At 34.3% G+C, this 26,838-nt stretch overlaps 1 protein-coding gene across 2 annotated transcripts in view; it reads left to right on the top strand.

Annotated features, from left to right (window-relative positions):
- The first annotated feature begins 3,280 nt into the window (after positions 1-3,280).
- The window catches only part of LOC131439625 (G2/mitotic-specific cyclin-B), a 78,831-nt gene continuing 55,273 nt past the window's right edge, over positions 3,281-26,838 (top strand). Inside the window, exons 1-7 of one of the 2 annotated variants that reach the window (XM_058610874.1) lie at positions 3,281-3,490; positions 4,058-4,576; positions 4,643-4,822; positions 4,880-4,996; positions 5,055-5,381; positions 5,826-7,127; positions 18,003-18,112. In XM_058610874.1, the coding sequence (XP_058466857.1) occupies positions 3,455-3,490; positions 4,058-4,576; positions 4,643-4,822; positions 4,880-4,996; positions 5,055-5,381; positions 5,826-6,107 (1,461 nt within the window). In that variant the 5' untranslated portion in view covers positions 3,281-3,454 and the 3' untranslated portion in view covers positions 6,108-7,127; positions 18,003-18,112. Of the gene's footprint in view, positions 3,491-4,057; positions 4,577-4,642; positions 4,823-4,879; positions 4,997-5,054; positions 5,382-5,825; positions 7,128-13,489; positions 14,088-18,002; positions 18,113-26,838 lie in introns of those variants that run through there. The other variant, XR_009231155.1, reaches the window with a different exon arrangement.

A 26,838-nucleotide genomic window follows, 5' to 3' on the forward strand; every position in this document is an offset into this window, starting at 1 on the left:
GACTTTTATCAGAAAAAACGCGCGATTTCTGCAACGTACAATGCAATCGTACACGGAGATAAAAATATTATTAAAATGAATATATTCCTGGTAATTCTAACAATTGTTTTGTTTACCATAACAATCTTGGTTTGATTAAACCATTTTTTGAATCAACAATATTTGTTTTAAACAACCATTTTCAAGTTCAACATAAGCAATTTTTGTTTTGATTGAAGATATCTCGGCTTCATACACATGGCAAAGTTGACTCGGAGTACACTGAATAAAAATCAAACGTTTTTCATAAATGCTTTCACGAGTAAGCTTTACAGGAATATCTATAATATCCTATATATCCACCTTTCAACAGAAAGTAATGAATTCACACATAATTTTCTATGTTACTTTTTATATGGTGCATGCTACTGTCTAATAGAATAATTTCAATGGTTTGAATTTATGACATGCATGAAAATGTAGAATAATAGTGGAATGTCGCCTTGACTAAACATATATGCACAAAGTATACATAGATTGTGTTACCACATTGTACATACATTTATTTATGTTAAATGGAGTCAAAATCAAACAAACATCGAAAGCTTTTTATTTTCAAATACAATATAGGTGAAAAACATATTGACTACGTAATACAGATGCATTCATTTTCTGTGCATTGAAACATGTTTCATATTGCCATGCTCAAACACATTTAAAAAATATTACTTACGGATGTTATACAATGCACATTACAGAATGTAAATTACACCACTTTGTCATAATGTGTGAGCAGGTATAATTTTTTGTTATTGTTCTACTGAACATGTAACTTATGTGTACAGATTTTTGAATTTAAATACACCGCTATAAACAGTATTTATTTCACCTCAAATAGAAATTAGTTAATAAATACTCTCCAGAAAGAAACTAGTCTTCATGCTGAGGACGAATTGTTTTGAAAAAAGATACTATCAAAGAAATCTGATTGAGCTGTACTATTTCAAATAAGTAAAATTTAATTGTTCGTGTTTACTATAGTGTTTCAAGAAAAAAAGTATTAAAAGAGTCAATTGGATACTATTCCGCCTGAATATCCACAATGCATAAATTTTCAGGTGTTTACTGGCAAATGAAGACACTTTGTGTTTTTGGATAAATCCGGATGAAACGCCAATGGAAGAATATCAGTAGAAAGCTGTGGTGATCAATCACATAGGGAACGGTAACGTTCACTAAACGGTCACAATAAGATTAAGAGAGAAGAACAATATTGCACGAAGTAATCGCATCGAAATAGTTGAGCCTGGTTAAACCGTTGTCGTATTATTTATAAGAAAGCGAAAATCTTAGAGCTTCGACGAACAAATCTTGGAGGAAATGGAGCACTGTTTTCTTGTTACTCCTAAATTTTATAAAATGGACAGTGGATAAAATTTCAAATAACATCGCATCATCACTGTAACCACGTTTGTATGCGAAAGCATTCCAAGTGACTAACCTTGAAAATAGTTATAATAAATCAAACATTATGAATGATTATTTTCTTTCAATTTGGTTCATACTATCAAAGGTATTGAATGAAATAAAACAAAACATTCTTCTCTAATGTACAGTCAAAATAACATATGCGGCATATTCATTATAATTGATTTCTATTTTTGTTCTTAAATTTTTCAATAATCCGAAAATTGTTATTTAAGTATACATCATCTTTGCCATTATATTATGCTACATGAAAAGAATCGCGTATAACTTGGCGTTTAATTGAACATCACATTGTGAGTATGTTTCGAAATCATTCTGCAAGTATTCTGTAGATCTAATAAACGTTATGTGTAGAGTTTATGAATTAGAACTACTACTGTCTATTGCAGCATTTCATAGATGCATACACATAACAACAACATGTATATTTTTTTGAGTGTAGAAGAAAATTGATTTCAAAATGATTATTACTACTTGTTCTAGTTTGAACTTCGATAAAACATGGGACATCTTCAGAAATGTATGAAGTTGGATAAGGTTAGGTTTATTCGGACTAACATGTTTTTAAACAGAAATTTGTTTAGTGTTGATTTTCCGAGAACTAGAATGATTAGTGATCGAGTACCATTTATTTTGGATACTTCATTTGTTATTTCCGGGCATTTGAAGAATGGTATTGAACCAAGTATAATGATTCATTCTAAATAAACGTTAGTTTTCGTACAATAAATCGAGAAAAACATTGCTTAAGAGTGCAAACTTTTTCTTCAACTTCTACTATGATAAATTTGCCCGTTTTTATCACAAATCGTAGAAGGTGAAGTAATTTTCCTGCTGATTCAACAGCTCTTGCTGAAATTATCAACTCTAAACAAGCAGTGCATTTACACTTCATTTTATCGTCATTGTGACAATCATGTTTTGAGTTTGATGAGCAACTTACCACAGACTAACAGACATGACAGTATGAGTAAATTCTTATAAAAATAATTTTTCGTGATGCAATAGTTCCACCTATATTGTACTGCGCGAACTATTTACTATCGGTACACCCCTTGTGTTATATAAAAGTTATTTTACAAGTTGGATCCCCCTCGTTTGTCAACACCGATCAGCTGCTTGCAGGGATGCCTGATTTCATCATAATATTTGGAAATGAATCGTCACAGTAAATTATTATATTACGTTGATAATATATTTAACTTTTTAGCGATGTTGGAAGGTAACCATTTATTTTTCTCAACATTGTTCATCTAGACTATTTTTATTGTGTTGGTAATTTTCACCCGAAATTAAGTGGCGGCAGATCAGAAGCAAGTAAATATTGCAACTAAACGGGTTCGGTTTTGTATTGCGTTGAAGGATGAGAAGTAGGCACAATTCTGTATATAGTTTTGGCAATATGTATTAAATCTGTATCCTGCATGAAATTCGCATGGACGTATACAAATCAATACATTACAGGTAATTCTGTATGAATGGCAACTCTGTTGGTAAATGAAAAAAATAAACACAGTCTAGATGACAGACAGGATGTTTTTGATAGGATAACGTGGCGCCATCATGACACATGTGAGTACTGTCCCAAATAAAGGAATATTCGAAATGACCGTTAAAATGATTGAAGAATCTAATTTGAGTGTCCTGTCTGTTAGTCTGTGAACTTACCGTGTTGATGTTTTAAAAACCGTGATTTTTCTGCCTAAACCGCATTGTATTTTTTTCAGTGTTTCATTTTTTGCTTTCGAATGAAAATATATCTTTCTGTTTGGCATCCCTGCTGTTGTTAAAGCTCTCGTTTAGTTCTCCATCTTCTCGCGCCTGCTGTGGGTCGCATTTTCAAACGGCTTAATTTGCTGTCATTGAGAGCACGTCATCGTTTGCCGTTGGAATTGAACAGATTCACTAGTACTTTTTTTTTTTTTAAATTACGTTTATTGAGATTTATTTGTGCACTATTAAAAGAACGCGAGTTTCTCAGGCGAAGATGGCCACACATTTTCGGATTGCTAAAACGGATGAGGTAAGCTTCTTCAAGAATACAATGGGTTATGCCACCTGCTCCCCAAGCCAAACTGACGCCATCGTAATTTAAAGGGATCAGAAATCTTTTGTTCTAATTATAAATGGCCGTTGAGATTGATAACCTTCGTGATTTTTATGAAATGATTTTAAGCTTTCGCTAGATCTTTCTTCAATTGTACTATAATAGTGTAATAGTTTTTAGAAAATTTTGTTAGTCATGATAATGTGGGGTTTTTTTTCTAACTTAATTTTTATGAACCATATCTATTCTCGTAATGTTAGGCTGTCTCATTTCGAATTTCATCGTATTGAAAAACTCAATATGGATATGCAGCAAAACTCAGTTGATAGTTTAGGAGCTAAAGTATTGATATATCATGATTAGTTATTTTAAATCAGAAACGCAGGTCCAAGTTATATGATGTTTGATTTTATATCCGTTATTCACTACATTTTGTTGTACATCGTATATTGTATATCGCTATATATTTTTTCGCCCTTAGTTGATTAGATATGTAGAGTATGGGTTCGATTAATTTATACAAAAGTCACTTTCTGTTTTCAGAATGACGCAGCCCGGGTTCAGGCGAAGAAAATGTTGAAAGAACCGACACTTGGTAAACGAGCTGTGTTGGGAGAACTCGGTAATAAAGTATTGAAGAACATTGATATCGGCAAAGGCAAAGATGGAATCGCATTCAAGCAAACCGATTCTTCTTTCAAACATGTTAAAGCTCGCGTTGATACGCACTGGAAGAAAAACGATGGTACCGGTAATGGGCATCCTGTTGCAAAGCCAGTTACTCGCTCCGATTCTTTGAAAAGCCTTAACAACGTAGGAGTGAACGTTGCGGTGAAGCAATCCAACACGACTAAAACCACAGTCAGTGCAAAGCCAAAAATTGTTCACGTTACCAAAGGTGCTGAGATAAAAAAGGTGAAACTTGTAAATCTGAAACGAGAAGAAAGTCGACTATCTCGTCGTTCTTTAAACAAACTGAAATTGATTAGAAAACAATCAGATGCATCATCTACAACATCTACTGAAAGTAGTTCACAAGATGACGATTCACATGCTCAAGAGGTAAATTAGTTTATGAAAGTTAAACATAATGGTCTCCACTTTATGATTGATTTTTCCTGTATTCAGAAATATGATTCGCCCGGAACGCACTCACACAAACTATTGGAAGGTATTGAAAACATTGACATTAATGATGCATGGAATCCAATGTTAGTGTCGGAATATGTCAACGACATTTACAAATATTTGAACGATCTTGAGGATGTTTTTGCTCTCAGAGAAAACTTCCTCGAAGGACATAAGCAGGTTCAGTATAGTATGGGTAATTTGGCTTCAATCATAGCTAATAATACTTCTCTCTAGATCAATCATAAAATGCGCACGATTCTCATTGATTGGATCAATGAAGTTCATTACCAGTTCAAACTCGAAATTGACACATATCACATGACTGTTTCCATCATCGATAGATATTTACAGGTACATTCATCAAAATAAAAGGAATTCTTTAGGACTTACCTTTCTTGGTCGATTTTAGTTGGTTACCGACACTCAAAAGAAAGACCTGCAGCTGGTAGGAGTGACGGCCATGTTCATCGCTTCCAAGTACGAGGAACTGTTCCCGCCCGACATCAGCGATTTCGCGTACATCACTGACGATACGTACAAAAAGCGTCAAATTCTCGAAATGGAGAAAAAGATTGTGAAAGTGTTGGATTTTCATCTCGGGAAACCATTACCGACGCACTTTTTGAGACGTTTTTCGAAGGCTGCCAAAGCAGTCGAAAAGCATCATTTGGCTGCAAAATATCTCATTGAGCTTGCCAGCGTCGACTACAGCACTGCTCACTTCAAGCCGTCTGAGGTAAGCGCTTTTTATGAACGTTGCATAAAAGTCCCTTTGAAGTTATTTTCATTTGCTCCTTGAAGACGCAACACCTTATTTTAGAAAGGTATTTGTAATATATTCCATTATATATTCACCTCATACGCTTGAATTTCAGACTAAATGATATTGGAATAAATGTACTATATTAGAATTTAATGAGATTTAAGAAATTGTATTCAAGTTTCAGATACAAGCCTTTCATATGAAACATTTCATTCGGCGTATAAAATTGCATGGTGTTTAGGCGTCGTTGTGAACGATTAACTTTTTCTACGTAGACCTTCAGCTTTTTAGCTTCGATCATTTTAACATTTCGTGCGTTGATGTTGAAACATACTGTTTCAACAGCTAATCGATTTTGAACTTATAATCAATTACTACCATTTTTCCTTTGATTATATTGAGTTTCATATTTTACAGATTGCTGCTGCCGCTTTGTACATAGCATTGTATCTATTTCCACTTGCAAACAACGAGCAAAAAGTTTGGACAAAGACTTTAGAATTCTACACCAAATATACTGTCGATAATTTGGTACCGATCGTTCAACGATTAGCGAAGCTGGTTAAGAACGTTCCCAATATGAAGGTGCAAGCCGTCTACTCCAAATATCATTCTAGCAAGTTTGAAAAAATTTCTACTCAGTCAGAGTTTCAAGGATCCCTCATGAATAATTTAGTAGAAGGTCAATTGGTTCCATAACCTGTAGGAAATTTTTTTACTTGTTTATTTAGGTATTCTTTTATTTGGAAGACGAGTGACCCAACACTGGTGGCTAATATCTTTTTTTAAATTAGGCTTCACAATCGGCCATTCTATGCGATGATTGTTGTGTCAATAAGTGTAGTGTTTTTGATTAGTGTTTAGAAGATTTTTATAAACCTACTAATATCATTTTAGGCAATGCCTTAAAAATATTTCAGTCCCTGAACAAAGAACCTGCTTCTTCGAATGGAAATGTTCTTCAGCGCATAGAACGATAATAAACATATTTGACTGATTAATTGTAATATTTAGATTGCGTTTGTTTCATTGTTCAGCAAAACGACTGGGATTTTATGAATGGATCAAATCAGGGACTAATTCACCTTCAACACACTCAATGATTCGGTCTTTAGTATCATTTGTATTCCCAGCTCACATCACGTTGATATCATCTGTATCATTCAATTTAATCAACTGAAATTATCCATGTTTCCATGCATTTCGACATTGCCACCGCTCAGAGCGCGCTTATTCACTCATTGGATACATCCCGTAAAATTTTACTCGTTAAATAATCAACACTCCACCAACTTTCGTTCCTGTCTGATGGGTCTCATTCACATGGCTATGCTTTTATTATTTAATGCGAACGCTTGGTGTTTCATTCCTATTCATGATCCATAGTATGACACTGTTGCCTTCGTTCCCGTGTCATTGGTTTGTTTTGTTATATAGTTAATATGCACATACATACAGAAGCTGGCACCCATTATGGTCATTATCTCATTTAAAAATGTAGATCTAATTACGAGATGTGCTTCACCTAAACCAGCAGATTGTCGCATCGCTCTGAAGTTTCAATCGGTCACTTTATCACTTGCTATCGGTTAAGGAGGAACAGTAAATGACCAATTGGAGAAAATCTCAAGTAGAGTGTGAATGATGTTGAAGAAAAAAGTTCTATTGAATGCGTGCTCATATGGCGGCTTAAATCAATTAGCTTCACTCGTAGACAGGGTAGGTATTATATTGAAAGCATGTTGTAAATATTGCCATCGCCTATCTATATATTTTTTTATTGAATTAAAACCTGATTTGAAACTTCCGGCTATAACTGCTTTAAAAGTGCCCCGATATACAGCAACTCATTTCTTTAGTTGCTTCTTTGCTGTGAAGATAGATATTTAGTTTTTCATTATAAAGATATATATTTTATGTGATTTAGCTTTTGCATTAAAAAATGCGGATGGTGATAAAAAAACCTGTTTTAATCCCCCTAGTGGTGTAATGATGCCTTTCTCATATCAATCATACAGTGGTATTCTTCAAAATAATTTTCTTCGATTCTTGAAGGAATAAACGAAATCGCTTTGTTCGGCTATCTACTGATAATGACTACCGATTGGAGCAGTTTTGATGTTGATTTAGATTTTTTTTTCTTCTTTTGTTTCGCCCCTTTAAGTGATAGTATCAAATTTTAAACACACTGCACCCTATAATACCGAAACCGGAAGTCGGATCCGGATAAAATTCAGAAATCCTGTATGGGACCACAGAACCATTCATTTGAATCTTTGTGTTTGTGTCAAACCATCGGCAAAAATTGGATCAGCGGTCTCTGAGAAAATCGATTGCACGTTTTTAGTTCATTTTGCACATTTCGGATCCAGATGAAATTCAATAGCAACCAATGAGAGTACAAGGTATTTTATTTAAATCTTAGTTGAAGGAAATCGGTTGAGCGGTCTCTGAGAAAATCGAGCGCACTTTTTTTTTGCTCATTTTATCCCGTTACTCCCTAACTGGAAGTCCGATTAGGGTAAAATTCAATAGCACCTTATAGGACCAAGAGACATTTCATTTGAATCTAAGTTTGTGAAAATCGTCTCCATCCATCTCTGAGAAAATCAAGTGCACATTTTTGTTACATACGTACATACATACACACACAGACATTTGCTCAGTTCGTCGAGCTGAGTCGAATGGTATATGTCATTCGGCCTCGGTTAAATGTTCAGTTTTCACAGTGATTGCCTAACCTTTCTATATGAGAAAGGCAAAAATGACTGTGGTCCCACGGCAAAAAGCTAAGGCCCCAATACCCATGGAAGTAATTATTCTACACCATTGCAAGCGGTCTTCCGGTATTTAACAAATTTCAAGGAAATGGCTGCTCTTTACGTAGTCCTTCTTGAGAAAAACACACATGAAATTGTAAAGTTTACACTAATTACGCTGTAATTCCGGAACTGAAAGTTGGATCAATATTGAATTCAGAAATTTTCTATGGGGTTTTAAGATCTTTCATTTAAGGGGCCGAGGTTTAAAAGTCGGGTTTCACAGTGATTGCATAACCTTTCTATATGAGAAATGCATTTTTTTTAAATAAACGAAAAAGTGTCAGTTGACCTAAACAAAATTTCGGGATAACACCAGATCTCGACGTTTTATGCAATTCTAAGAAAACCGCGAAATTTCGCATAAAAACACGCGTAGCTTCAGATGTCTGCGTAAAAAAATGCGTAACTTCGAAAATCACCTTGAAAAAAGCCGCGTGCAAACGGAACCGCATAAAAATCACGTAAAAAACTCCTCAGTGTATGGTCATTTTGGTTATTCTGGATATCGAATTTTTAACATTTTCACCCTGTAATTCCGGAACCAGAAATCATATATATATATATATATATATATATATATATATATATATATATATATATATATATATATATATATATATATATATATATATATATATATATATATATATATATATATCTATATATATATATATATATATATATATATATATATATATTCAATTTTTTTCGGAGATGACAGAATTGATTCAAATGAATTCCTAAATATGACTTCCGGTTCCGGAATATAGGGTAAAATGTGTTAAAAATTTTATAAAGGGTAATTTTTTAAGAGCTTGAGAACTTTTTTAAACAATAAAACGCATAAAATTTGCAAAATCTCATCGGTTCTTTATTTTAAACGTTAGATTGGTACATGACATTTACTTTTTGAAGATAATTTCATTTAAATGTTGACCGCGGCTGCGTCTTAGGTGGTCCATTCGGAAAGTCCAATTTTGGGCAACTTTTTCGAGCATTTCGGCCGGAATAGCCCGAATTTCTTCGGAAATGTTGTCTTCCAAAGCTGGAATAGTTACTGGCTTATTTCTGTAGACTTTAGACTTGACGTAGCCCCACAAAAAATAGTCTAAAGGCGTCAAATCGCATGATCTTGGTGGCCAACTTACCGGTCCATTTCTTGAGATGAATTGTTCTCCGAAGTTTTCCCTCAAAATGGCCATAGAATCGCGAGCTGTGTGGCATGTAGCGCCATCTTGTTGAAACCACATGTCAACCAAGTTCAGTTCTTCCATTTTTGGCAACAAAAAAGTTTGTTAGCATCGAACGATAGCGATCGCCATTCACTGTAACGTTGCGTCCAACAGCATCTTTGAAAAAATACGGTCCAATGATTCCACCAGCGTACAAACCACACCAAACAGTGCATTTTTCGGGATGCATGGGCAGTTCTTGAACGGCTTCTGGTTGCTCTTCACTCCAAATGCGGCAATTTTGCTTATTTACGTAGCCATTCAACCAGAAATGAGCCTCATCGCTGAACAAAATTTGTCGATAAAAAAGCGGATTTTCCGAATGGACCACCTAAGACGCAGCCGCGGTCAACATTTAAATGAAATTATCTTCAAAAAGTAAATGTCATGTACCAATCTAACGTTTAAAATAAAGAACCGATGAGATTTTGCAAATTTTATGCGTTTTATTGTTTAAAAAAGTTCTCAAGCTCTTAAAAAATCACCCTGTACTATCAGTGAAAAGAGCGAAAACCCGTAAAAAATTTTCTAAATCGACCTCAAATCTTCTCCAATTGATAATTTTTATCAGGAGACGGTCAAACAAACCAATTTCAATTTTTCTTTCAAGAATCGAAGAAATTTTTTTGAAGAACGCCACAGTACTATATATGATAGTATGATTGATATGAGAAAGGCATAATTACACCACTAGGTGGATTAAAACAGGGTTTTTAAATTACACCAGATCTCCATGAATTTGTTTTTTGAGATTACACCATATCTCAACGTTTCATGAATTTCTTAGACATTTGGCATCAAAAACAAAATTTCAAATTAGGAAATCTAAAATTTTTTTTACGTTCCAAAGTCGATTTAAAAATAATATTTTTTTTGAGATTACATCAGATCTGAATGTTTCATGCATTTCTAAGATATTTGGCATAAAAAAAATAAAAATCATTGAAAAAAATTATGATGGAAAGTTCGATTTTGAGAATCTCTAATAAACAATAGGAGAGACCGGGGCTAGTTGGTCGAACGGCCGGTTGGCAGAGTAGCTTTTCTGAAAAAGCTATTATGCACAATAGCGACATCTATGATGATTTTGGTGGAGCATTAGGTCACCCACGTACCGATGTGATTTTAGGTGTTTCTGTGTTGTCATTTGTGCAGGAGCACGGTTTTTCTTTTTTCGGCACTGGTGAGTAAATTTCTTTTTTTGTAAAGTAATGCGTGTAACGTGGATCAATTTATATTTGATTTCCAAAAACGTGGTATCATTGGAAAGGGTATTTAAAACTTTACAAAATGGCATAATGGTTTTCAGTATAACCTTACTTTTAGTTTTGCTAATCGTGATTTTTCTCGAAAACATTCATTGGGTCAGGTTGGCCGAGTTTTGTGCGGGGTTGGTTGGCCGAGTTGTAATTTTAGCTTAGAGTCTTTTTTGGACGGAATTGGATTGTATGTTTATAATGATGATTATTAGAAAAAATATTCATGAGAAACAGGTGATGGAAATAAATTAAAATCATTGACAAATAGAAATAAGAGATTAGCATAATTAAAAGTTGGGAATTGTCGATATAAAATATGATTACAATATGTTATGAATCAAATGTCATCAAAACTTTTAGCGTTTAGAATTCCTGACAGGATTACTCGCAGATTGACCCAACCCCGAATAAAACTCGTCCAACAGTATAGAATCTGCTGCAGATGTAAGCCCTCCTGAAAATAGCAGACCTCTTTCCAAGGCTGATTCGGAGGAGCATGAAGGTCGTGAATCCCGAATTAATCCAAAATTTTAACAATTCTTCAGTAAAAGCAGCATTGGAGGAGTAAAAAATGAAACCAAGCGTAAGCGCGAAAGCTGGTGGAGGAAAAGGTAGAAGGGAAACTGAAAAAAATCACTAATGCTGCAAAAACTAATTCCAGAGTAGTTAAAAAGACACAAAAACCGAGAAGGGGAGTATTTTCACGTACTTACATAATAAAAATGATGCATACACACTTTTCTAACTAATGAAAACGTTTATTGATGCAATTGATATGTTTCACATACTTTTTAATACTCGGCCAACCTACCCCGGCTCTGGGGTTAGTTGGCCGATTTATTTTCTCCACATTTGATTGTTAATAACTATTTTCCTGATTTTCATACAGGAATGAAAAAAATCACACATGTGTTCAAAAGCTGTATCTTCATGACAGAGCAAAGCGTTTATCAAAATGTCTAACCAGAAAGAGTACAGAAATTTCGAAAGCGAAACTCGGCCAACTAGCCCCGGTCTCCCCTACTCCATATTTCGACAGCGAAGCATTTAAAAGAGTTCATTTTTTCGGCATATTTTCTTGTTATTTTTACTACCTTACCACCTTTCTGAAGACATCAATTCTCTATCTCGTAATTGAAAAGAAAATATATCTCTTAGGTGGAATAATGGCAATGTTGACTGTATCAAAAAAGTGGACTTTTCCAAAAAGTCTCCTGAAGACACGAAAGCTCCACAACCAAACCTTGAAGCACACACAAAAAAATGTTTTTTTATGAAAGGGACCACTGTACGACGATACAAAAACTGTGTTCTGTTAACTATGTACTAAATCTTCTAAATTGAGCTCAAAACTTATACAGTTTCCAAACACGAATTATTCTAGACCAGAACTTCTAGGTTTTGGTCATTAGAACCGACTTCAAGTAAACCGCTCCCCGGATTCCGACTCCGAAACTACCGAAAATAATGGTCCTCATACTCCAAAATGAAACTCACTCACTTTTCTTATAGACGGCGGAACCGATTTTCACAATTTTAAACTCTAATGGTTCCATAAGTTGATACTAAATTTCATTCGGATCTTACTTCCGGTCTCGGATTTACAGGGCCTTCTAGTCATAGTACATAAAACGTTAAATTCCTTTCAAATTTGGCTAAAAACAAATTGAAAAGGTTATGCAGGTTCATGTCCAAATATAGGTTTTTGGAAGAATCCTTTAGTAGGACTATTGTACCAATAGTCATCTCATTAGTAGAGCCACCATGACATTTTACCAATTACTCATCTTTCAATCAATGAATTGTGTACAATTGAATACAAAATCTTTGCTTCGGCTCTTAGAAGCAATACCGCTGAAAAAGTAGTTCGAAAATTGTTTCATACTGCTGTTATAGCGATGCAAAAACTCGAAGCGAATAGTCTTAATTTCATCTCGAAGCGAATGGTCTTAATCTCAGTCTAACTAATGATTTTCTTATATGACTAATGGAGCTGGGATTATAGGGGTACCGTTACCCTAATTTATATGAAAATAGGAGCACTGTGAGAAGGACATCATCTCACCACCCCCCCCCCCCCCCCCGCGAATGACCAATTGGTTAAAGCTGGGGCTAAATAAACCAATAAAAAAACAAAAAATCATCTCATCACTAGGTGCACACTGAGAAAAAAAAATGCAAAAATAATATAAATTTATTTTTCACAACATCTTTTATTTTGTTGAAATATCGAATGCAGTTTCGTTGAAGAACCCTATAATGAAATTGTTTTTTTTAATACGGATGAACGACTATAAGTCAATTTAAATTTGATCGTTCGTAAGATTTTTTTCCGTTTTTGCTGCAATGCTTCCCTATCTAGAGGATGAATCTTACTGGATTTTTTTGGTGTTGTTACAAGTTGATTAAATACTAAATTGACCTTTATCAAAAATTGGAAAAGAATTTCAGAAGTAAATTTAGGTTAGGTTGCTGTTAAGTCAAACGAAATAGAATTTTTTAAATTTACTTGAGGCAACCTAATGCATCTAACACTTCTGTTTATATTTGACACGCCACCAAGAAACATGCTACGGGCAGATTGCAATGATTTCAAAATTTTGTTTCTTTCTCTCTCTCATTGCATACACGTAACGTAACATTCTTCGACCGCCGTGTCCTTTGTTTGTGTGTATTTGTAGTCTTTTCATCTCTCTTGCTTTACTCATAATTGACTTCTCTCGCTTCGCGTTCACCGTAACTTGTTGGCCATCCTCTCGATGTCTGTTTGATTTTCATTCATAAACAAACCACCAACGGGACTGCATTAGTGGGAGCGTAGTTAGATGCGAACGCGGTTTCCGCGCCCGCACCGGCGCGGGTGTGAATGGCATCGAACATCGCGTGCGTGCTTTCTAACTCATTTATCGATAGATCCATTGTGGAAAGTATTATGATGAAGAGAATTGTAGAAATCTCTCCTATCATAGGTTCGAAAAAATCGGAAACAATGGCAAAACTTGTGGTTGGTACAGAATTTGGAATAAGAAGTGAAATGTTCCCAGTTTTTAATTGATACATATTGGTGTTATGAAGATTCATGGTGGAATTACACTAGTTCAATTTACTGGAATATTTGTTCGATCAACGATAGACGATTTATATACAGTGATTATGTGACAGTACAAATTGTTTTGGAATTTTAACGATATTCCCAGAGAGTGTAACAGATTTTAAGGTGTAACGAAGTCGAAACCGAATATTTTCTTCAAGTACCGACGGGAATGAATGGTTTGGTTGAGCGAGGATACGCATCATATTCAATCAGTTGATTATTGAGAACTAAGCATTGCGAATTACTGAGCAAGATATCACATTAGCAGTCAAGTAAGTATGTGGTGTGATCAGAAATTAATAATATAGGAATTGTGTAAACTACCAATGTAAGCTACCAACATTGTTTTTTTTATGATGTAACATAGGTTTAAGAACATGTTGGACCATAATTTTTTTTAAATTATTGAATGTATACTCCAAATAGTAATTTGACATCTATTGAACCGAGTAAAATTTCAAAAGATAGTTCATTACGGACTAAGGAAATGAATTTGAAAACATGCAACTTGCTATAGTATTTACAGTTGCGCTTGTAAATTTTTAAATATCACATATAGCTAACGTGGTATCCTATAAAAAAAATCGTGATTAGAAAATATAGAGTTATTGCACTGGTTTTTTGGAGTACGATTGAAATTTTGATTGGAAAAAAAACTACAAGGATCAACCCCATCGGGTTGTTCGAGCCATTGATGTGGAACAAGGCAACCAAAATTTCTCATGATCTACAATCAAACAGTTCAATCAATCGTCACACTTTTAAATCCGCAATTGTATGAGGGTCTGCTTAGATTGATCTTGATTACGAACATTGTTTGATTTGTATTTGTTTAATGTCGTTTTCGTTTTTATACAGCATTACACCGGTGCAGTGCTACACCATGGCATAAATAAACGAACAAAAATGATAAAAACATAAACAGTAACCCTTGACTACAATAAACAATTCCAATCTTTTGATGAGTGCTACACCAGTGGTATCGGTGCAGAAAAAGTGTAGCACTGGTGTAGTGCTTTGGGTAAAAACGAACGGTTTCAGTGCAGCTTTCCCTACACCGGGGTAGTGCAATTTAAAAACGAAAACGACATTATAGCCGACGAAATTACACCAATATCCCAAATGTATGCAATTATATCTTTGTACATACTTGCGATACGGATTTCGTTATTTAGCTTTCCTTCGCAAAGCTTGTGTTCAAGTTTTGTATGCAAGCACCTAATTTTATAGCGTTAAGTTTCTCTATCATTATTACCATTTTGCGATTTCGGTTGAAGCGATAAACTTTTACTCATTATCCATGGAGTTCATCTTATATTAATTAGAAATTGATCTTAAGTATTAAAAATTTACTCGGGGTAATTGTCAATTTCTCAGACGAAACGACGTAACACGGAATTTCATCCGAGCTTGCATGACACAAGATTAGAGCATACCAATTAAAGCCTCAAATCGTTTTATGGCACTTTTTGCCTTGCTGTCTAGCAACAACCTACCTCTAGCATGCTACGCGTAGGACTGAAACGTTAGCTATAATTTTGCATCTATTTATAGATTCGCGTGCTTCCAACAGCTTCGCTTCTGCATCGATTGACCAATCAGAGCGATGCTTTCCCTTTGATATATCGCTTACTTCTTCAAAACCGTCGTCTATGGCAGGGGAATCCGGTATGTCGAAGATTTTTAGCAGACAAAGTAGGATACTGCTCGATACTAATCAAAATTTCAATCATATATAATTAAAAATACGTGGCTTCATACATTCAAATCGAAACTTAGAAATATTTCCAATCAAATGATGGAATAATATTTATAATTGATACAAAATAGACTGAGCTGTAAGTGTTTAAACCTGAACAACTTTCCAAGTATATTTTTCCTTGAGTTTCTGATTTGCACCCCTATATAGAAAATAAAGATGTGTTCCACATAAAAAAAACATTACTTTAATGTGACGTTAATTAATGACCCACTTTCAAAATACTATGTGTGAAATTTCATGACATTTCGATTAGCTAGAAAAAAGTCACATCCATTTAAGTGAAGCTGCTTTTGTAATTTTCAAAACATTGAATTCAAAACAATGTCGTGTGTAAATTTATAAACATTTCTTGATGAAAAAAATACTGCACAAACTAATAAATGGCTTGGAGAGTGTTATCCAAACCTTTTGGTTCTCCAAATGAGGTGGTTATTCCAGAAAACGTCTAAAAAGTTCACAAATTGGTTATATCTAATCGTAAATTGAAACTGCGTGAGATGGCTGAGATCCGTGAAGATATTAGAAGGCAGTGTGTTTATAAAGCTCTTTTCAAAGTGGGTGCCACGTTTACTCACAGTTGATCGAAAACAACAACGTGTTAATGATTCAGAGCAATGCTTGGTCATGTTTCAAACAGATCTCAGATCAGACTTTTTGCGTCAATAAGTTACAATGGATGAAAGATGGCTGCATCACTTCTCTTAGATCGTTTGAATGCAAAAATCAAGGAAAAACGATCTCATATGTCGAAGTGAAAACCACTGTTTAGCCAAGATAATGCACCGATTCACAAGTCGATAGTCATGATGGTTAAATTAAACACTTCGAGTTACTTTCTAATCCTCCGTATAAGCCAGATCTTGCACCAAGTGACTACTGATCTAGAAAAAAATGCTCGCTGGTAAAACATTCAAGCAATTGCTGAATATGAAGCCTATATTGTCAACGATTGAATATGATTGCCGACTTCCCGAAGGACGTCCAGGCCGGACCAGTACCCTGAAGATGCTTGATACCGTTGGCCATTTGTTGGGAGATCTCCCTCGGGGATGGTTTCCCAGTCCAACGAAATATACTCTGTTGCTATAAAGCAAAACACGACGTAATTATCACTCAAACTAAGTCTAAGAACTTATAGTAAAATATTTTTGATTTGTAAACTACTTATTTTTCACCGCGGTGAACGAATAAATCCTTAAACTCGGTGTAAAATAAACAATATATAATCTAACTTAATAGATACAAAACCTTATGAGGGATGACCGTCGGATACTGAAGTTGAAGAAAAAAATGCTTTTATTAAATCTACAGCCACTAAAACGGATATTGAAGTATCACCTTTTCTCTACTTGAACAATCCGAAACCGTTTGATTGACTGTAAATGCCGAGTTGGTGCTGCCAGAAAAACCAAATCAGTAAATTGAAAATGAGTTGCATGTGAGCATAATTTCTTCATGTTTTTCATAAGAAACTCAATTCTTCAAAGTTTTTAACTTTTTTTAAATCTGATTATGGTACGAAACTCTGATGTTTACTAAATACAAGCAGTCACCGTTATCAGTAATAATCTTAAAACCTGTGCTCGCAAAAAGAAATGTTTCACTGTTTACAAAAAAGAATTTCCCATACAATGCTGACAAAAAAATCATACACCTGATAAGTTCTGCTATTTCTTTTGATATTTCAGCTGATTTCAATGGTATATGATAAGTTTCTTCTGAACATAGAAAATATATTCATAAGACAAATTTGTGCCAAAATTGATATCGACTTGCTCAATATTAAATAACTCATTGTGAGGGCGGTGTTTCAGAAAGGACACGCAATCCACTATCGTTTAGCCATCGACGAACAATACGTCGATCAACATTTAAATTTATTGATTCAACAATCTCTCTAGATAAAAATTTCGGATTTTGTTTGGCTAAATGAGCAACATTTGACATTCTGTTAGTGTGTTGTTATCCTTATCCGTATTATTTTGCACCATAGCATCGCTTCCATACCTCCTCCATAAGTGTTGCATAACCCCAAGGAAACTAAATATTTTTATCAATATTCTGGAGAGAAAGGCCGTTGGATAATCACGGATCAACAATTTCCTAATATCAAACCAAATTCGTTTCCTGGACATTTAATATTTTTTAACTTTTCGAATGCTCAAAAATAGTGATTTTCAAGTAAGATCTAGCAATAATACTAATAAAATAATATAATGCGTTTTTAGGCCAATTTTATAATTTAGTTAGTCCTGTTTTCCAGTTGTCTGAATTATATGAAATTTAGTGTGTTTAGATAGATACGTCTACTTATTTCATCCCGGGTTTTATATCGATGATTAAGTGCTTTTAATTCCCACTACATCCGCAATATGTGTGCAGAAATTGTAGTTTTCTATCTGATATTTTATTAATTTATTCATAGGTACTGTCATAGCCACAATGTATCGGAACGAAATGTCGCGGAGTTCATCTTAAGAACTTCTGTTCAGTGAATAATCATCATAAGCTTGGAAAAACTAGGATTTATTACAGGTAACTCGAGTTTTCTTAATATTTTTTTTACAGATGAACCAAACATGTCGATTCACGTTGGATACAAAACTTGTTTGTTAAGTTGTACAACATATTGCTTTGTTTAGATCTATATTTTACTACAAAGCAAATTATTATTAATTACTTGTGGATGAGTTAATTCAAAAACTGACTGCAGATTACACAATTTTTCATACCAATTGATCCATGTATAAAAACACCAAAACTTTTTACTAATAGAGAGTACGCTACTTATGGCAATCAAAAACATAAACCTAAAACTATAACATTTCATCTGAATATAAGTTTAAAATATTATCTCCGAAATTATGTCTACGCAGATTGCTCATTTTCACTAAGCACAGTGGAATATTGGTAATCTCGTTATCTTGAAATGTCTTGAATCCCCTTTTATTCATGCTATCTAATCGGTAGGCAAATACAATGAATCTCAAGCGTCTGCAGCGGATGAACTGAACTGATGCGTTATGCTGCTTAAAATGTCAAAATAGAAAAAAATATTATTTGCAAAAAATAAAAAATTATCTTCGTAGTCAACTAATTGCAATTATGAACCAACATTTTCAATCCTCCCAATGCTACGATCTGTTTCAATAATTTCTATAAATCTATAAAATAAAACTTTAAAGCGAAGCAAACTGCTGAATCGAGAGTGGGGCGTTTCGTCCATAGAGTGACTGTTATGAAAAAACGGGCTTTATCCAACTAGCTGTGAGATGATAACTTTTTTTATCGATCTTCATGTATCTATATCAATATTCGTTTGTCTCTTAAAAATTATGACTTGAAAGAATAGTAATCGATTGATTTATTAAATTTAATAGGATAAAAAGTTTATTTATTAAAATAAGCAGGACAATTTAAATAAATATACTTAATTCTTGAGTATATTTCATAGATATATTTGAGTGACATGAAAATTTCGTCGCTATAACAGCAGAATTGCTAAATTATTGTCGGAGTTACTTCTTAGAGCCGAAGCAAAGATATTGTTTCAAAAGTTGAGAAATCGGTAAAATAATATGGTCAGCAAAAGACTATTATACGCTGCACACAGATAACATGTCTTTTTAGTCGAAGCAAAATCTTACATCGAAAAGCTGCCTAATGATATATTCAGTTCATTCAAATTTCACAGCAGACGACGACTGCCATATTTGCATAGCAGCAGGATCCCACGAAAAGATCGTGTTAGTGACAAAACTTTTGTTTAGAAAAGGGTTGAATACTTAGAAACGAAAGAAGGCTCTTTATACTACTTTCCCCTACCGGATAAACACTTTTTTTTATCCGGTTTTTGAATTCAGAGTTTTTCTTTTCGGTTCTTGCAAAAAATACATTTTTCAGCGATTTTCGTATTGCACAATTCTGTGTTCGGTTTTTGCATTCAAAAATACAACTGAAGCCGGTTTTTCAAACTGCAACCTCTAATCTTACAATGGATTCTCAACATTGAACACTATGGATCTAATGGTCCTTTATTATGATTTAGTACATCTCCGGTTCTCTGCATAATTGTTAAATTTCCATGTTCTACTGTGGTGAACAACAATTTGCTAAATTCAAAGTGTTTACGCGCATATCGGATAATTCAAAACTTTTTCAATTACCTACTCTAACGTATAACTTCATTTCAAGAGAGGTTTACGACGCCGTAGCTCTAATCCAAAGGTGAGTGGTGTAATGTAACTTACTTCTGAAGCAGCGTGTTAAACTAAAATCAGTGAAAAGCCTAATTTTATGATAGAGTCACGAATAATGGCATAAAGAAGAACGGAAATAATACTAACGCGCCAAATTAACGTTCCTAGACTTCTAATCATTGTAATAATTTGTTTTGAGCATGAACGGTAATTATACTCCGTGCTGTTGATGAGTTTAAACGTGCTGTTTTCGGTCTTCATGAATTCGAGAAAAAAAGTCCTCTCTTTTCACTACTGTACAGATTTTGTCTGTGAGATTTTCCTGTTGTTCCGATGACCTGGCTGGCGGGCTGCTGTTGCTTACTGTACCAAACATCTCAATTAAATTTGTTCCTCTGAGGAATAATTATTAGTAATTATTATTTTCGTATAGCCCCTTTCTCGCTTATAATTTAATCCTCTTTCGTTAATTTTTTGTGCTTTTCGTTGCGTCTGGCGATTTGTAAGCGTTCCCTTTTCTACCAAATTCTTGGCTTTGTCTGGCAAACTAAAGGCGTTTGACGATCTGCACATATTAGGATGGTTATACCTTAAGTACTTTGGCAAACTAAGGCTAACTAAAATAACTGTAGAGGAATAAAAAAGGTATGTCGAAAACGAGCATACAGTTTAAAAATATTTGTAATTATGCACTTTACTCTTGCATATGTGAATATTGTTCTCGTTATCGAACGAATTTTCTTGCAAGATGACACCTGTTTGGATTTCCTCAAAAATGAATATCCAATTTTTTGAGAAGTGTTAAGTAGTTCATTTAAGTAGGATTTAAGAATCTGTATGTATAATCTATGGCCTCTCACCGTACAATTAAGGTATCTAACTTATCATTGCAACAAAAGTGAATAAAACCAGTTTGTTATGTTTTACTTTTCACGTAGGAATTTCTAATTGAACTGCTAGTGTAGCATAGCATTACTATGGATTTCACTGGGAGTTTAGAATTTAAATAATGCAGTATCGTATTCATCATATCATAGATGTAGGGCTTGGAGACGATTCGATTCGAGCAAGAACTTTTAAGTAACCATAAACTTTTGAGTTTCAACTACCAGTATGATGTTCATGTTATTATATGAAGGGACAAACAGTAACTGGATGGCCGGTAATCAAACAATCCTACTTACACTTATGACTCGTGACATACAAATCATTTTAATTCAAAATAACCCCAATAAATAGGAAGTAGCCGGTGGTATTTCCCCCATCCAAATCGTTATAAGGGCTCTGATATTTTCTATTAAAAAATATATATGAGGCTAAATTACCCAAATAAAAATTAATTCCATTTTCATAAACAGTTATATGGATTTGTTAATTGTTATCTAAGAACTGTATAATTTTTCGTATCGAAATGATATTACAATGATTGGCGATGTGAAAATGTTTTAACCTTCTCTAATGCATTCATTATTGACGAAAATGCAAACAATGAAGGAATTTTTGTTCACATCAAGATACTAAAACATAAACTAGGGTGAAATTTTTTATTACCATTTATTTCTGTTATAAGTATATCACGTCACTAACCACATTCACTGTGTATCTCACAACACTTTAAATCATGTATAATGATTTAACCTCATACACTGAAGAAGAATACAAAAAGTATACGAAATACACAGTGAATGTAAATAGTGACGTGATGTACTTGTAACAGAATTACATGGTAATAAAAAATTTTACCCTAGCGATATTATTCTGTTCAAATACTCAAACGTTTATATGTTAATTATGAACAAATAAATCTTATTAGTTCTCGTGAAATGTATGATTCCGGTCTTAAAATTAACTGTAATAATTTGATTTACAGATTTTTTTGAGGATTTGGAAATAATACACCTCAACAAAAGTGAAACCCGTTTTCGTTAGATTAAAACTAAAATTTTACTTTTATGCTCTAATGAAACGTTTCACGAGTCGCTTAAAGCTGAAGTATTGGTACTGTGATTAGTTCTCAATCTAGATTGGCTTATATTGAAGTTGTCACAATGGTTTTTTCCCCATTAGGAAAGTTATGTAATAACTGTGAAAACCGACCTTTGAAGAAAGGCCCGAAGAGCACGCAAAACGTCTTTGTATGTATGTGTGTATGTATGTGTCACAAACTTAGATTCAAACGAAAGGTCTTGTGGTCCCATACAAAATTCCAAAACATAATTTTATTTGGATCCGACTTCCGGTTTCGGGAATATGAGGTAAACTGTGCACCAAAGGCAAAATTTTTGCGTTTAACGTTTTTGACTGAACCGATTTTTATAAACTTAGATTCAAATGAAAAGTATTAGAGTCCTAAAAAAAATTCCTGAATTTTATTTGGTTCCGACTTCCAGTTTCGGAATGACAGGGATTCGGAATGACAGGGGACTTTCCATAGAGATGGACCGATTTTCACAAATTTAAATTCAATTGGAAGGTGTCATAGTTCCCAGTGGCGAATCTATGCTACTGAGGAAAGGAAGAAATGTTAGCCTGATACTCGCCGTTTCTGCGAGTACCATTGCATCTTCACGATTATCAAGAAGCAATGTATCAGATAGGGATCCCAGTAGAACCGGATATGTTCCGGTAAACAATTCGATTTTAGAATTAGCATTAGTAGATATTCTGTGTGTTGAAACTCCTTTAATGATCTAGATCAATTGATGATTCAAAATGATCTTTGGATTCAACATGCTTGAGAATAATACGTTGCTCCACAATGTGCAAAATGTATTGATCCCTGCAGGCTGATCAATACATTACTGGAAGGTTCTTAATAAATGTACTAATAATATTATCATGTGTTTTTTTTTTCTGGGTAACTGGCTACCGAGAATGTTATGAAGTTTTATCGTGTTATGCATTAATTTATATATTTCTCGAGAAAAATAGTGCATGAAACGATTAATTTCTAAAATTCGTAAAACTCCAGACACCCGGCAGTTGGTAGTTTTGCCACTCATTAATTCACAATTTTCCTATGTGTTTTTGCCTTTCTCATATAGAAAGGTTATGCAATCACTGTGAAAATCGACTTTTGAAGCGAGACCAGGAGGGCCGAGTGTCATATACCATTCGACTCAGTTTGTCGAGTACGCAAAATGTCTGTATATAAATATATATATATATACACTGAAGTCTTTTTTATGCGAATTTACGTACCGCATAAAAAAAACCGCATAAAAAAAACCGCATAACTCTGAAAATTCGCATAAAAAAAAACCGCATAACTCTGAAAATTCGCATAAAAAAAAACCGCATAACTCTGAAAATTCGCATAAAAAAAACCGCATAACTCTGAAAATTCGCATAAAAAAAAATTGCATAACTCTGAAACTTCGCATAAAAAAAGACCGCAAAAGGGCAAACCGCATAACTCTGAAAATTCGCATAAAAAAAAACCGCGTAACTCTGAAACTTCGCATAAAAAAAAACCGCATAACTCTGAAAATTCGCATAAAAAAAGTCGCGTAAAAAAAAACCGCATAAAAAAAGACCGCATAAAAAAGACCTCAGTGTATATATATATATATATATATATATATATATATATATATATATATATATATATATATATATATATATATATATATATATATATATATATATATATATATATATATATATATATATATATATATATATATATATATATATATATAAATGTGTGTGTGTCGGCTGAACCGATTCGTACAAACTTAGATTCAAATGAAAGGTACAATTGTCCTTTATAAAGTTCCTGAATTTGGTTTTGATCCGACTTCCGGTTCCGGAGATACAGTGCGATTGATGAGAAACCTTATATTATATGGTGAAGTGTGTTAAAAATGTGATACCGTCACTTGAAGCGGCGAAACGAAACACGTAATAAAAATACTTAACTTGCCTCTAAACTATTCCAATTGGTAGCCATTGTCAATAGACAACCAAACAATCCAATTCCGGCTATGCTGGTTCTCGGTTTCTGATTCCGGAAACACCGGAAATAAAAAGTGAAATAATTTCTAAACTTGCCTCAAAACTATTCCAATCGGTAGTCATTGTCAATAGACGGCCAAACATTAATTTGGCTTTCTTGTTTGTTCTTGGGTTTTTGATGAATGACCGAAGATTGTAGCCATAGACTCAAAAATGGATCCCAGTCACTTTTCTCGCACTAACTTCGATTATACCGGTTCCCAGATTCCGGTTTCGGAAATACCTCTTTTCGTTTCCTCAGAGATGGTCTAACCGCCCTGAGTACTGTTTCACTCTGTAGGTTATACTAGTTTATGGACAAACTTTTTTGTTTTTTAGAATCAAAGAAAATTATTTTGAATAATACCACACATTTATATATGAGAATATGTCAGATATAAGAAAGGCATCATTACACCACTAGGTGGATTAAAACAGGTTTTACCATAGATAACCTCATATTCGCAAGACATCACCCGATTGAACAACCAATTTAACCCCTAATGCAATGTGAAATAAGATCTAATTTCACTTTCTGATCGAAACCTTCAGATACTGAATAACTATTTCTTTGCAATCTGAACGATTTATATAGCGCGTTAAGTTTGAAGTATTGCGTCCTAGAATTGTACTAATAAACCATCAAGATATCTTAGACAATTTGTGCACAAAATCATTATACCAGCACATATAACTGTAACGGAACATTTAAGAAGCTACAAATAAATACTTTTGAAAACAAGAATAGTTTATTGGACAATAAGATACTTTAGTGAAATAGAGCAGCATCCACAACCAGTTACCATTTACGACATGAGAGCAGGAACTGTGGATCTATTATTGGCTATTTCGTAGCCACATGGCCCCTGGGCTTGTTTGTCCGGAAAAGGATAATAAGTACTATCAATCTCACAGTGGACCACAGTACTTTATTTGTATTGTAAGTTAGTACTGTGTATAATTTCTAACTTGACCTATGCAGAAACTAACAAACATTATTTCTACATCCACCAGTACGGCTCGCGATGAAATTAATTCAATTTAAGGTAAATTCCAGCGTGATATCGCTATCCAATTACTGCTCCGATTATGGATTATCTCCCGCTAAAGGTGTTGAAGAGAGGCATCAGCAAACGGGAAGAATTTCAAGCCAAAGTGCAGTTTCTACCAGCATCCCCAGCTAGCCTCGAACTCAACCGTGCACCCAATGATATAGTAAACGACAAAGAACACGAATGAGTAAGGCCGCAACGAAACACGACGAAAACTTCCATTCTCCCATTTGACTGCTCCCCAAACACGTTTGAGATCATCCCGTAAGCTATAAAAAGCACACTCGCCAGCCAACTCGACAGGCCAACCACCCACCCACCGGAAAGATCATCGTTTCGTATCATACTCACCGTTGACCAGCTATTCTCGCGACTTGGTCTCTGAGTTGTTGTTGGTGTAAAAGAGTAACAACTGGCACCAAAAGAAAAAAAAAAAAAATTTCGTGGAGCTGGATGACTTGGGCCAACTCCTTTTTTCCACACATCCAGCAGACACCAGAGAAGTTTGCCGCAGAGGGGCGCGTGTTTTGCGCCTTCACCTTCTTATGTATTGTTTGTATTATATCTGCATAAATAATTTTAAACAATAAAAAATTCTAGTTAAAAAGAGAGTCCAGGCCTGTACGGGCTTGCACCGCTTCGATCATGATCACGATCGGGAGATAATGATGATTCCAATATTTATTATTTTAAACACACATAAAATATACGTTCACACAAAGATAGCCGCGCCGGTATCAGAGCGAGAGTGGGAAAAGAATATATGCTAACAATATAAAGAGCGTGTGTTCGGTTGCAAAAGCATGTTTGGTGCTCACTCATTTATCGGTGACAATGCCGAACCCTTTGACAAAGGGACGCAAAAGAAGAGGAAAATATTTTTTGGATAAACTCGAACTCGCATCGGCAAATTTAGAATGCTTTACAATAAATGATTTTGTGTCTGTACCGACCGATGCAAAAGAGACGTGTGCTTATAGTGCATATTGACTAAAACAATTTGATTTAGGATTCATCAAACTAGAAATTGTTTCACTGTTTCTCCAATAAGCTAACCAGTTTCAGTTGGATATATAAAAACGTACTTAATCCACCTAGCAATGATATGATACCTTTTTTTATCAATCCGCATGTGTTTTTTGCGTGAATATTCTTTTTAGATTTCATGAAATTATTTTAATAACCGTCGTTCTAAACGACAGCTTGCAATTTCAATCACTCTTTGTAATTTTGGAACTGCAAGAAGAATAGAAAATAGAAAATGTATGAGACCTTAAATTTATTCCTTTCAATCTAAACGTATGATTCAGCATTCCATGAGATGTAGAAGTGTTCCTCTCACTTCCAGAAACGGTATTCAGAGACCAGCAGACCCCAAAATAGTTCGTATGTCCATGAATTAATATGACGAATAAATTGGAATAGTTTTGAGCCCAACTTTGAAGTTTTTTTTGGTATCGTTATCTTCTATGACGGTTTGAATTTTAAAAACTCATCACTCTGTAATTTCAAAATTGGAAGTCGGAATCGGAATTATTGTTTATTAAATTCGTTTTGGCATTCTTTTACCTTCTCTATTCCCGACACCTTCGGGAACGGAATTCGGAAATCGATGTAACCAAGGTCAGTTAAATTCGCCTAATAGATTGTAAACCTTTTCATTAGATTCGAAACATTTGAAAATCAGTGTAGCCATTTCAAGATCCAAAATTTTTCTAACCTCAACCGCCGGGTAGCATCCCTTACCCATATCCGATTTAGTTAAAAGGTGCACATACACACTATCCGATATCGTCGAACTGAGTTGATTGGTATATAACACTATGGGTCTCCGAGGCTCCATTCGATAGTTGGTCTATATAGAAAATCATAACGGAATACTGCATGCAATATCAGCATTAATAATAATAATATAAACTGGATATGATAGATTATCCCATTCGCTACGATTATTTATTTAAAAGAATTATACAGGGTTTGATTTATTTATTTACTCGATAATTAAATGTAATAT

Source organism: Malaya genurostris, chromosome 3 (genome assembly GCF_030247185.1).
Source record: "Malaya genurostris strain Urasoe2022 chromosome 3, Malgen_1.1, whole genome shotgun sequence".
Lineage (NCBI taxonomy): Eukaryota > Metazoa > Arthropoda > Insecta > Diptera > Culicidae > Malaya > Malaya genurostris.